Source organism: Parambassis ranga, chromosome 9 (assembly GCF_900634625.1).
Source record: "Parambassis ranga chromosome 9, fParRan2.1, whole genome shotgun sequence".
NCBI lineage: Eukaryota > Metazoa > Chordata > Actinopteri > Ambassidae > Parambassis > Parambassis ranga.
Window position 1 is genome coordinate 7,785,922 of NC_041030.1, and position 13,946 is coordinate 7,799,867.

At 43.1% G+C, this 13,946-nt stretch overlaps 1 protein-coding gene and 2 non-coding genes across 3 annotated transcripts; 2 read left to right on the forward strand and 1 right to left on the reverse strand.

The window, feature by feature from the left end:
• Positions 1 to 1,319: 1,319 nt before the first annotated feature.
• LOC114441945 (junction-mediating and -regulatory protein-like) lies at positions 1,320 to 13,025 on the reverse strand. Its single transcript, XM_028415143.1, has 10 exons — positions 11,645 to 13,025; positions 9,343 to 9,516; positions 5,928 to 6,078; positions 5,176 to 5,345; positions 4,925 to 5,090; positions 4,644 to 4,813; positions 4,385 to 4,462; positions 3,986 to 4,081; positions 3,342 to 3,891; positions 1,320 to 3,253 (listed from the first exon to the last, which is right to left on the reverse strand). The coding sequence occupies exons 1-10, from the start codon at positions 12,476 to 12,478 to the stop codon at positions 2,946 to 2,948; spliced, it is 2,697 nt and encodes an 898-aa protein (XP_028270944.1). The 5' UTR covers positions 12,479 to 13,025; the 3' UTR covers positions 1,320 to 2,945.
• trnaq-cug (transfer RNA glutamine (anticodon CUG)) lies at positions 7,417 to 7,488 on the forward strand. The gene has a single exon. It is a non-coding gene; the product is annotated as a tRNA-Gln (tRNA).
• Positions 8,101 to 8,172, forward strand: trnaq-cug (transfer RNA glutamine (anticodon CUG)). The gene has a single exon. It is a non-coding gene; the product is annotated as a tRNA-Gln (tRNA).
• Positions 13,026 to 13,946: the final 921 nt, after the last annotated feature.

Consider the following 13,946-nt stretch of genomic DNA (forward strand, 5'->3'; position numbering starts at 1 on the left):
AGAGCACTCTGTTTGCACTGTGTTATTACACCGTCCATTATATGTCAAAAGATTTGCATTTAGTACTAGCACAGTATGATTATGTACTTTCTGTAGGTAGTCACAGAGGTTAATACACTGGAATAAGACCCATGTAAAGGGAAATGTTACCATTTTTCTTTTCTTTCTGGTTTAAACAGTGACAGAGTGTCAGAGATGGGATACCTTAATATTAATGCTATTGTTAATGAATGCCTTTGTACAGTAGTGGATAAGAAGCTTTTCATTCTCCTGTTTTGTAACTTATGGTACTTAAATGTAGGTATTATTATTATTGTATTTAGAGGTATGAGAAGAATTGCAATATTTTTGACTATTTAAAGTAATTTTGAACTCATGATATTAAAGAGGTACCTCAGGCTAATGACGTTCATAGACTGGTGAGACGTGTGTGTGCGCGCATGTGTGTGCAGGTGAGAGGATTTACCAAATGATCAGGAGACACACCTGTTGGTGCTTCAGCCAAACAAAGACAGGACACACCTCTGTGAACTGCTATGTTTTATATTCAAATACAGTGACGGCAGAATTCAGTGTGTGCAAATTACATTTTGTTCTGTTTTTTTTTCTTTTAAACACACATTATTAACTAAATTATTAAACAAGACAATCTCACAATTTGCTTCACAAGATTTTATTCAAATGCAAGGAAAAGGCTGTAAATAAAAAAAAGGATTTGACTAAATGAAAATGGTAGGACAAAAAGGCAAAAAGATATTGTCGGAACAGTTTGTTAATTAACTATGGTGTAAAAAAATGTTTACTAATGTTTAATAAGTCCATTGTTTTAGACAATCAATCCCTTTTCTTGTATTTTGACTATTTTGATATTGCACTTGTCAAATGCCTGTGTGGACATCAGGCCTCAACAGGAAATGTTAAAAACAAAATGATTTGGCTGAAACAACTGTGGTAAACAACAGGACAAAAACAAAGCCATGAAAAGCGAAGCAGGTACAAGCTGTGTTAAGGTTATTTATATATAAAGGAGAGTGCCAGGCAGCTGGTTCTGAAACCATTTAACCCAATATTTTTGGAGAGCAACACAAACCTTTGCACTATTATCTTTTGGGAATCTTTGTCAGGTCAGGGTTAAATCGGTCTCATGCTACATAATGAGGGTACCACGGAAGAACACTGTGCTGATGGGTACAGAAGTCGCATATCAGTGCTTCAGGTTTGCTCTGCTGGGAAAACAATAAAAACCTCTAAAGCACTAAGGTATCTTCAAGGTGTGTTGTACAGAACACCAGTGCCTGTTTCTTTTTGTTTTTACATTAGTGTCTGCCTCACGGTTAATCTGTGAATCAACACGAGCAAGAAAAAGCACAAATTGTTGCATCAAAGCTTTTTAAGACAATGCATGCCGAAGCTCAGAGCTTAGTTTGTGAATCCACTTTTTTTCTTCAAGTGTGAGTGAATTCCTGTGCTGCTCTGCTTCCCACTGGTCCTCTCGTCGGTTATTTAGGTCCAGGTCCACAAGTGGTTCAGTGTCTTCAAACAACTATGACAAGATATATGTTTCAGCAGTGATTAAAACAACAGAATTGTTACTGTACAGACCGAGTGTGTGTCATCAAAGTGCTGAAAACATCAGTGACTTTGTGACTTGCTTTGCCACTGAAATGTTTCTGCACATGTTGGCTGTGAATTGAGAGTGTGAGTCCATGTGCGAGTGAGCATGTTTTCACTTCCAGCACTCTGAGTAACAGACCTCCTACTGTGCGCTTCTGCCCACTAAGTGCAGAGAAAGTAAAGATGCAATAAAGGGGAGGAGAGAAGAGGAAAAAGATGCCAGAGGAGACCGCATCAATCACGACCGCCTGCTCCACGGCCCACATTGACTCCCTATGGTGCTGAGAGAATCTCAGCCTCCCACTTACCATCCATCATTCAAACAGGCGTGACCAGTTTCTCAGCTCTGCCGTGACTACCCCACATACAAAGTCCAGTAAACATCAACCTAACCTGCCCACACTTTGTAAAGACCACTGATACTGACCTCAAACTCCACACTGCTAAAGAAATTCATCAGACGACCTTTTAATCCTCTTGTTCTATAGGTGACCAGCTTCAGATTAGAGATGAGATAGAGATGTGGTAAATAATGATGAACCTACTGTACTCTATATCTTTACCCAGCCTTGCCATATGCTGTGGTTGAACAGATGGGTCGATACATATTCCGCCACCCAGACAGGGGGTGAGTGGAAAGGCCGGAAGAGGACATGAGTGGGGGGAGGGGTACCAATCTGGTGTCACAGACGGCTTTGACTGATTAGACAAGCAGACAGGACAAAACCAGAGGGCAACATTGTGAGGCTCAGTCAGAGTGCACTGGTAAAATAAAAAAAAAGAGGTGACATTTGCTGGGCAGTGAACGTGGTGATCCCAGTGTAATCTCGGATTTGTTTTTCAATCTCTCACATTACTGTGCTCATTATTTGTGTTTCTCATTTCTAATGCTTTACGTGGGGTGAGTGACGATCACACACCTCTCAGCACTAAAAACATTCCATATACAGTTTCAGTTGTACGTTTGTCAGTGCAGTGTGTTGGTGAGTGCAGAGCTTTTCAACAGTACAGCTGATAAAAGTAAAAAAAACAAACATGGCATCAGTACAGTTGGAATAAAACCACAGTGACACACAACAGAAATAAAAACACATGTCCTTGATGATGGTGAATGTAGTGTGAAATGAACAGGTTGACCATAGACCTTTGGAGCATTTGGTGAGTTGGTGATGTAAGACTCTGGCCTAGTCATAGTCTGGCATAGTCTTTAGGTATGTGTGACTGTTTCTGTGCAAGCTTCAATGATTAATTGTGTGTGTGTGTGTTTACAGTACAGTGCTGCAGCCAGAAGGTGCAGACATGTGTGTGTGTGTGTTTGTTATCTGTTAAGCCTAGCTTTCCCAGTCATGGCCAGACAGCCCATCATCATCAGAGTCAGACTCTGGTGAGGCCTCTTTGATGCGGCGCAGTGCCTCATGGATGCTCCTGGTCAGGGGGTCAGTGGAGGCAGGGAACTCTCCCTGGTCCTTTCTCTCTTTACACGGGACACGCCTAAGCTTGACCCCCTTGCGAATCTGAGCGAGTATGCTGTTGGGGTCATCTTCGCCCTTTGAAGGGGGCAGGGAGCGCTGGTCGACCTTCTTCAGATGGAAACTGCCTCTCTTCAGGGATGCGAGCACCTCATCCATCGGTGAACTCACTGTATGCAGGGAGATATAAGGAAGACAGACTGTGATTGGCTACTGTAATGAGCTAATGTAACAAGCCATAAGAAATATTACTATTACCTCTTCTGCTGTGGGTGTCAAATTCTGGAGTCTTCTTCAGCTTTTTGCGGGCGCTCACCAGCTGGCTGCTGTCAAAAAAGCGAGGGATAAATGGGCCAAGTGGGGAGAGAGCAAGCTCTTCAGATGCACCCTTCCCCTCAGCCTTCTGTCCGTGGTGACCTGGGCTCCCAGAAGGCGACAATTCCTCCTTAGATGGCAGGGGTGGTGGAGGTGGTGGAGGTGGAGGAGGAGGGGAGACAGGTGATGCCAGTAGGGAGGAAAAGGAGCAGGGAGAACAGGAGGAGTCTGCAGGACTGGGCACAGGCAGAGGAGGAAGCGATGCTGTGAGGACCGTGACAGGCTGAGTGGTGAGAGTGGAGCTTGGGTTTGGGTCCGTCTGCACGCTGGTACTCAGACACAGCGGCTGGCCCTGCGTCTGGACACACACAGAGTCCACAAGCTCCTCTTTCTCACTCACACTGCTCATTTCCATGATTCTTCCTCGCTCTCTTCTTCTGGTGTGGGTCACACGTAGCCGAGTGGACTTCAGAATCACCTGGCCTGGGTACCGCTATAAAGACACACAGATAAAATAAGAATCAATCAGAAGGAAAAATATGAGATGAGGTATAAGGTGTGTTGAAATTAAATAGAAGAGCACATACCTGTTTGAAAGTGCGTAGTCTATCAAGAGTTCTCTGCCTCTCTTGACTTACTCTGGTGTTCTTCCTTTCCTCATCTTCCTCTTCTTCCTTTCTTAACTAGAAAATTCAGAGGTGGAGAGTTATGGTCCGTCATACATTGTGCTTGTATGTAGTTTTAGATTACATTGGAAAAAGTATTTTCAAAAATATGAGACACAATTTGTTATGATTGCAACTTCTGGAAACAAATTCAACTACAATTTGGCAAACAAGCTTTGTAATGTAAAGGAATGAGAAACAAATGAAAAATATATGCGTGGCTGTAGGAAGTTCTTTGTTGACCAGTATCTACCCAAGAACCCCATTACTAACAATGTTTAACATGCAACCAGTAACAAAAATATAATTAAAAAAATCTACCTGTAGGACATGGTGGGATATGGAGTCCAAGGATTGACGTCTCTGCTGTTTCTGAGTGTGGTTGGATACACAGATCTCCTACAGAAACGTGGGTGAAAATAAAAACATCACCACACTGCTCCACACAGAAATGTAATACAATATTATGTGTGTCAGTGTCATATCTCAGCATCAAAGTATAAAACCTAAGATTTTTTTTGAAAAAGTTTCTCTTCTGCTGAGGTGACAACTGTCTGGGATGAAAAAATGTGACTCGCACCCTCTTGTTCCTCAGATAGGAGCGTTTGGCAGTGATGCGCCCCCGTCTTGCCTCCAGCTGTCGAGCGCTGACCTGAAGTTTGCACAGCTCTTCCCTCTCTGCAGTATCATCCTCTGTTATATCATCTGCACTTTCAAAGGTGTCATAGTACACCACCTCATCCTGACGCTCTGAAAGCACAGATACACACATACAGTTATATGGCCTCTTTCATCTTGACAGACTCCACATCATTTATGTTCAATAGTATATAATTCAGTTGGTCGATTCACTTAAAATACCTGTCATCTGTCTGCGAATGCTGTCAAGTTGAGCGGTGAGGAGCAGCTCTTCACACTGCAAAATCTCAGCCTGGATGTCATACAGTTGAAGCTGGAGTTCATAGTATTGTGTTTCCATGTGGTCTAAGAGGGCCATGGCGTCCTCACTACTACACAGACTCTGCATCTGAAGATACATGTTAAAAAACAGTCACAAACCAAACTGTGTGTGTGTTTAGGTATGAACATTTTGGCCTTTTTTACTACCACACCTCATCTCGAAGCGTGTGTTTCCTCTGCTCCAGACAGATCTCCCTGGCTCTCTGGAGCTGCAGGGTTTCCTTGGCGACAGAGTAGCGCAGTCTCTCCATGCGCTCTACTGCTGCTGTCCATGAAGATTTACCAAACTTACGCTGGTCCACTTTCATGCGCTCATACACCCCTGCACACACAAAAAAATATACTGTAGAGGTGGTTGAACAAATCCTCCACCCACTTAAACGTGACGGGTGCCCTGCAGAGAGTGAGTCACAGACACGTTCAGTGAGTGGGCATTTCACCCATAATTTCTTTTCTTTCACTGTGATGACTAAAGTCTCACAGGAGTAACTGTTTCAACATAAAGGGAGACATCTACTGGCCACATTAAGATATTACATTACTGTTTTTTTACATTATTGACTTGCTTGATTTCTGATCTGATAAGTGTCAGATAATAAATGGACCATTCAGTGGGGGAGAAAAAAAACTGGGATAAGCAGGGGCACATAGGGAGTAACTCTGATAAAACAGAATCTGTTGGCAGAGCTGATTGATCAATAGGTTGTCCTTGTTTCCTCCTGTCCCTGTCAAAGCACGGCTGTCTGCGCTGCCTCATTAATACCAAATCACATTAGCCCTGGGATTCAAAACCACACACAGGTCAATAACACGCCAATGTTACTACTCTGTGTGTGTGTGTTCCATTCCACTGCTGCTTTATTGACTGAACATTGGCAGTGACTGTTGTGATGGCATACTGTACCTTTCTGGGCTCTGGCAGTGATCTCAAAGTATTTAACAGTAAACTCCTGGATGTTGAGGACTGCCTCTTGAGCTTTTTTCTGCCAATCACAATCCTCCCTTTTCAGAGCATCAATCCGCCTTGGCCCCAAGTAGTCATTGTCCATGGAAATCTGATGAGAGGTTGAACATATTTTTTGTCAGGATTAAACACACACATATGTAGATACAATATAAATACCACCAAATATGTGCATGTTAGGTTAGTGGGGAAATAGGTGTAAGTGTGAATGGCTGTGTGTCTCTCTGTGTTAGCCCATCAATACACTGGTGACCTATATAGGGTATATCCCACCTCTCACTACTGACAGCTATACAGAACAAAAGAGGTTTAAAAAAATGAAAGGCTAGATGGATGGATATGAATGGAATCTAAATAGCTTTATCTGGTGTGATAAAAAAGATAAAGTGTGGATGTGTGCTTTGATAAACCTGCACCCAGGACACAACACTGCTTCATTCTCATGAAAGATTCAGACTGGTTGTTGGTTACTGCATTACTGCCCCTTAGTGGCAAGAAGGAGAGTGGCTTAAAACAAAACAGGGATAGTTCCCCTCTGCTATATAAATCATGATACACACATACGGTACGTGCCAGTTACCGTTAATGCAACCCAAACTGAGTCTGAGTTAAATGGTTACATTCTATGAGGCTGATGAATACACATTCATTACTTTCTCCACAAATAGCAGGCCTGGAAAGGGAGCTACACTCATACATATGAAAGGACCAGCAACTGTTGTACAAATTCTTCTTTAGGTGTTTGTCTACACCACACCCCCCATCAAACAGAAATGCATACAACTGTGTAGCCTAACAGTGTTTTCTGTCCAAAAAAGAACAAAGATTGATCTAAGCAATAGGGAGCAAGGCTGATTAAAATATGTCATTAAATGAAATGTGTGTGGTGAAAACACAATGGGCCTATGCAGCACATGTAAGGGAAAGTGAGGAGCCATGCAACACACATATGACCCTTAGTAACCTCGCTGCAGCTCAGCTCACACTGCACTATTCAGCAGTGCACCAGTATCACTCACCACTGCACTTTCCTGAGCAGGGTCCCTCTGCACATTCCTTTTTTGCAACCTTTATGTTGTTTTAGAATTGAATGATTTTTGCAATTGTAACTTAGTAGATCGACCTTAACATGAAGACTTGCAGATGCATAAAGTAAGATATAAAGACATATTCCATTTCGAATTCAATTACATTTCTCAATTGTTATTTGAGGCTGCAACCTTTTATCGTTCCAGGTTATTTAATCCCAAAGGACTATTTAAAAGACAGAAAAAGAAGACCAGAAGTGTCTAGCAAAGGAAAACGAAAATTCAAAAGAAGAAGAGCTACAGAGAGTCTCGCTCAGCCTAAGCTAGACACTAGGCAGCTTATAAATAGACCTAGAAATGCTAAGTTAACACTCACCACTCACCTTCTCACTCTCATGGGAGGTTCCATGGTGTAATGGTTAGCACTCTGGACTCTGAATCCAGCGATCCGAGTTCAAATCTCGGTGGAACCTGTATTTTCATAAATCTATATTTCCTTCATTCCAGCAAAGCCTTTCAGAGTTCCCATGTGCTGACACGTTTGTGCATTACAGAAAAACCAGTGAGTGACGGCAGAGAAGAAAAGAGCCTACAACAGAGGCAAAGCGCTTCAAGACAAAAAGCAAACCTAGCTGCTTGTCAGGTCTGGCATACCTACATAATACTGAGACTGACAGACTGGGCGGTGTCTCTGTTTCACTGACTCCATGAATCATATATCCTTGAAATTCACCCCTAATATTAAATTCCATTTCTGTCTTTGTAATAACATTTCATTCACTAAAAAAACATTGCTGAGGAACGGTCTTTAGCTGAGACCTCACCTCTCTGGAGGAACTGTGAGTGAGAACATTTGTTCAGCCACACCCGTATTAGTCTCGCATAGCCAAACTTTTTTTCCACAGCACTGCTGTGTCAGCACTACAGAACAGCCTGGCTGCAGTCCCTGTCATTCTGGTAGGTGAACAAAGTTAGATGTTAGTAGTATTTCTTCAGCCCAGTCAAAACTGCTGTGGCACATTTTGTATGTGTGACCACTGTCATCTGAAGAGTACACTCCCTCTCATGTTTCTTCTCTCACAGGTGGTTCCATGGTGTAATGGTTAGCACTCTGGACTCTGAATCCAGCGATCCGAGTTCAAATCTCGGTGGGACCTGTCTTTTTACCCGTCTTTTTGGCAAAGCCATTCAGAACTTCCATTTCAGGAGAAACTTACTTGGTAGAACATTTTCACCCTGAATGTATTACATCTATATCAACAGAAGGTAGTGTGAAGAGGAATGTATCAGTACATTGGTCAAGTCAATGGCCCTGATGTATGCCACTGCCAGAGTAAAAGATGTGTACATAAGGTTCAACTGATGAAGGTCAAGTCAGAAAATAGATCATGCAGGAACCAAAAAGCACAAACTGTCTACATCAGACTAAACTTAAATTGGAGACTCCATCTTCAATTTTCTGCTGCGTGCCTGCTAATTCCAGTGTGTCAGCACAACCTGTACCTGCAGTAAACCTATAGGACCACACACATGATTTATTCACGTCCCTGTGAGACAACAGGAAACTGGAGATCCATGGGGCTGCACTCCAGCTGACAGCATGTCACTCAAGCCCTGTGTTCCACAACCCATCGGTACTTCAGCGACTTTGGAAAATGGATAAAATTGAGAGGGAGGTGTTTGCATCCAGGGTTGGGCTGTGTGTTCTCGCAGCTGACGGATGTTAGGTGGTAACATAATACTCAAGTCTTCATAATATTGATGTTCTGTGTGTGAGTCACGAAGCTAAATATAAATATGCCATCAGCGCTCCAATGATTGAACAAAGCCTTTCCACCATTTATCCATTCACCAGCCTCTCCTTGCAATTTGATACACTTTATCCTCCTCCCACCACTGTACTACATCTTATCAGTATATACAGGACATCAAAGTCAAGCATGTACAGTACATTTACACTGATGCATTAGATGCACGCCCTAATTTAAGAAACGTGAGAATTTTCTGTGACCAATCAATTATGTTTTCATCAGTGCCTGTAGAGATACAGTGATACACTGAATCTAGGCCCATCAGACCCTGGTCAGAAAAACAATAGAGCCAGACTACCCTTTAGTCATTTTATTTGGTATCTTTTTCCTTTGAAGGTCAACACCTCCTTGCACCATTTGACTCAGAGAGCTTAATAAAATGCCAAAGAGTCCCTGGAAAATGTCTGGGTCACTAAATGATTTAGGTGCAAACTCTGAAAAACCCCCCACCCCCACAAAACAAGGCAAGAATGTCTCTCTGTCTCCTCTGAAGTTAAAAAATGTGCGACCGGTTACCTTGATCTGCTGTCTGCGTAGCATTGCGAGTTCCCTCATATCTCTGAAGGGCTGCAGCAGGTACTGGTAGAGCTGTGTAGAAGCCTCCAGCAGATTGCCATAGGCCTGGTCTTCTTCCTCATATAGGTCCAGTAGCTCCACCATACTCTCCATGCTCTTGTGCTTCTCCAGCAGCTGGATTAAATACAAACATCATGTTACTTTTATTATTGTCAACACACATAAAACACCTTTCAAAATATCAGAACAAATAAGTAAGACCATGCTAGTAAGGGACTTGCAATCCACATCAATTTGTATCTATATAAAATGTAAGGGGTTAAAAGTATTAACCCAATTTACAAGGACATAAAAAACTGCAGTTTCTGAAATGGCCAGTTGTGCCTGGCACCAAGAACTTGCACTTTACTAGGAGGATGTTTTGTGTAACTGTAAATAATAGCAGCATGTGTCAATGCAGTCTCTTGGCACATAGATAAGGTCTGACTGAGCAGAGTCCTTTCTGCTGCTGGGAATAAGATCAATACATACACATTTTTGCCAGACTGAACAGTCCTGTAGGTTACCAGCAAACACTAAAATAGCCTTTCACTCAGCCCCTTAAATGGAGTGGGAGGATCGATGATCCAGTGCGTGTATTTGTGTTAAATCCTACAATACAACAAAGTGTAAATGATTTTGAATAAAGTACAGAGTGCTGTCCCTGCAGAGTTGACAGAAGACTGGCTCTGATAAAAGAGCTAAATAAGATCAGTAACACATCTTCCATACTCAGGTTGCAGACCCCCTCCGGAAAACTGGAAATCCCAAACTGACAAACAACTGGAGAAAATCTTTGTTGTTGAGAAGGAAGGCTCTGCTGTTTGATTGCTGTTTGTCTTTTTTTGCTCAGGAAAGGAAAGGCAACGCTTCCTGTCTCTGGTTTCTTTCTTTTTATTCTGAGTGTGTGAGCTGCTTGAACAGAAGTGGGTGTGGGACTGACTGGGTGGAATGACATGTGGGTTATTCGCCTAATGGTGCTCACAGTCTGCTTTCACTGCTAGAAGCAGAGCAGAGCGGAAACGCCTTGACCAGAAAATCACAGAAACACATCAGCATGAGGTCATAAACTGTGTAACCATCATTTAAATTTGCTTAATTTGATTTGAAAAATACATATTTGTTTTTTAAACATGCCTGCTGCAGTTAAAGGTCAATGTGTTTTATTTGTAATTGGTATATTTACTGCATTCTATTATGCATCCATTAAATGTCTCTCCCACCTGCTCTCTCGGAGGACCCGCTGGCTCTATGAGTCAAGGATGCATTAATCTACCACCATTGATCAGCAGGACAAATTGAGAGCTTGTGAGTATCAATATAATGTCTGTTTATTTTAAGAGCAGCTAGTCAATCACTAGCTGCTGGTGTGTAGGAGGAGCGGGCCTGCAGCATGTCTAAGGTTTTGGGATCTAAAATTATTTCACAAAACGTTATTAGATTTTTGCCACATTCAAAAAAATGTTTTATCGGTCATTACTAATGTTTTTTTCTTCTTCTTTCTACTACATAATACAACTATGGTGTGTGTCGATTCTTGACACAATGAGAGTCAATTTGATAAATAAATATGCTGTTATTGTTTACAAGCTTATGGTGACTCTTGCTATCATCTGTTGTTATGACAGCTGCGGTGCCATCACAGAAAATTACTTTGCACTCAATTTGAACCACCTGATTTTCAAAGGTGCTTTAATTGTATTTGTGTGTGTGTGTGCACTTGAGTCTCTCAGCTGTGTAAGCAGGAGACAGCAGCCTTGCTGACAGTATTATATTCCACACAGGATGTGCTTACACTTGCAGCCTGATTTTACTAAATCTTCCCTCTCTGTCAGCCAATGGAATTGCTCCGTTGCATTAAGTGCTAAAACTTTGCTGTTTGAATCTGGTATGGTTCCTCCATGCAGACTTTGATTGTTTAATTTATCTCAAAAGTGCACATGATGACCTTGTATGACTGACATAAACTCATCCTATATAATGCACATGATCACTGGCACTGTGACCTGCATAGACTGAAGAAAAATCCTACGATTTCCCAGAAAGTGATGTTTCCGATATAAGTTCTTAGATTTATGTGGCTTATGAAGATGTATCATATCTTTTTATGTTCTTGAAAGTACACTGCATTGTCGTGTATATAAGTGCATCACACTTTACATTATCAGTTGGTGTAATGAAACCCCAGACTGTCATGCTCTTTCTGTTCCAGATGTCAAGTGATACAGCCACTGAGAGGCTGCAGCGTCAACAACACTCTCACCTCTTGCAGATGTTTGGTTGAGCGGCTGAGCGCTTCCTCGTGCCCGGATTTCCTCAGCTCGCTCAGACTCTCATAGTACTCGTCCGGGTCGTCGTTTTCCGTGAATAGAACCTGCGAAAGGATCTTCCATCCGCAGGTATCTAGCGCGTGACCCAGGTATACCTGCAAACTGTAGCACAGTTCATCCATTTCCGTCTCGGATACTTCCGCCGGGCCGAACAGCACCGTCCACATCCCGGCCGGTTCCTCCGGAAACACCGGAAGGCAGGGCTCCAGGACCGAGTTTACTGAGCACAGCTGCTGGTGGATAGCTCGAAGATCCTGGAAGGAGAAGAGTCCGGCCCAGCTGCTGTCCTCCCTGGCCAGACTGTCCAAGTCCTCCAGGTCCAGGCAATCCAATGACGGAGGCAGCGGGTCCTCTCTCAGTGATGTCAAGACCTCTGTGTCAGGACTAACGGGAGACGCTGCAGATTTAATCCCTGTCTTAATTTTCACAGGACTTGGTTTTGGTATTAACATGGACTTGGCTTTAGGACTGCCGCCTTTGACCGCAGCCTCAGTGGCTCCCTTGCTAGGGCTCCTAGATAGTTTATCCCTGACGGGACTTTCGAGCCATTTTGTTTTGTCCCCATCCAGACTAGTCCCCTCGGCAGGAGCCTCCCTAGCAAAGCTTCTCCTCTGGACGGTCCTGTTGTGGCACGTAATGGCAAATTTACCCTCCACTTCATTCCAGGCGACGATAAAAACAAATTTATGCTTTTCCTTCTCCTCAAACGCATTCGGGCGAACGGCTACCCAGCCCGACTCCAGATTATCCTCCATTGTGAAGGACATCTCTGTGAAGTGATGAAACACACAAACAGGCTCCGGCCACCAAAAACACAACACAGCGCTGTTTGAGAGTGCAGCAGAGCAGAGAAACTGTGCGTTACAGTGTTACAACAACCAACCCTGTTTCTCTCCGAGGATGTTCGGCCGGAGGGGCTCTCCTCCTGCGCTCGAGCGGATGAATTTGGAGCAGTGCGGTATCATTTCCCATCTCTGGCCCACCTGCCTGCAACTCGGAGGGGCTGCCTTGTTATTCCCAGTCTGCTGCAGCTGTTAGCTTCGTCCTTAGCTTACAAGACTCTGATGCATAACAGGCGCCCGTGTGTTTACCAGTCCAGCGGTCGATCCGCCTGTCAGCTGTGTTCCGTTATTCCTGATCCAGTCCGCTCTGCTGATCATAAAGTAACAGCGGGATCCACAAACAGCGCCGTGCATCGTTCAAACACAACAAACCGGGTCCACACATGAGTGTGACAAACACTTCTGTCCAATCGCGTTGTCTGACAGGTTGGCATCGTCTCCCAACTCATAACATTACCATGTTTTCTTCATCGTTCACCCAAAACGACCATATACGTAAATGGTGCTGCCTTCAGGTGCTGTGAAAAATGTGTGGAGTTATAGCCAAAAGCTGTTGTTATAATCCAGGTTATTTATCCAAACGTAAACCCGTATGAAAACTCAAAGAGTTATCTTTTCGTTATTTTACCAAATAAGAAGTCATAAGAACCACATCCCCACCCTTTATAGCTATATCGCTAATGATTATTATAAAACAAGTTAAGTGAAGTTATTAATACCACAAAGAGGCTGTATTCTAGAGAAAAGCTAGAGACCATGTCGAGTGTGCTCTGTTCTGAATGTACGTGAAGGCAACATTGGAATTTCAACTTGTGCACGTATGGACGTGCTGACGTTCAGGGTCGACCAGTGTGGGATGTTTTCAAACGAAATCTGCAGCGTAAATGCAAAGAGGGGCATCCAAAATAAACAGTAATACAGTAGAAACAGGTGCAGAGTTCAACACACAGCCATCACACATAACATTATGACCTCTGACAGTGTTCATCTATCATCCATTCACCTGTCAGTGGTCATAATATTAAGATTCATTATAATAATCATCATCATGATGTTAATGGTGGTTGAAGCAAGGCGTCTGGACTTGTAGAGTTTTCTAGAAGACGTTTCGCTGCTCATCCAAGCAGCTTCATCAGTTCTGTTGAACTGATGAAGCTGCTTGGATGAGTTTCCAAGCAGCCAAGCAGCTTCATCAGTTCTGTTGAACTGATGAAGCTGCTTGGATGAGCAGCGAAACGTCTTCTAGAAAACTCTACAAGTCCAGACGCCTTGCTTCAACCTTCTCTACGTATGATGACCTGGATGACTGAGAATCTTCATCAACATCTTAATGGTGGTTATAAAGGTGTGGTAGGTTTAGGGCATAGTCTGCATCCTGTCTGTAGGAAATGGC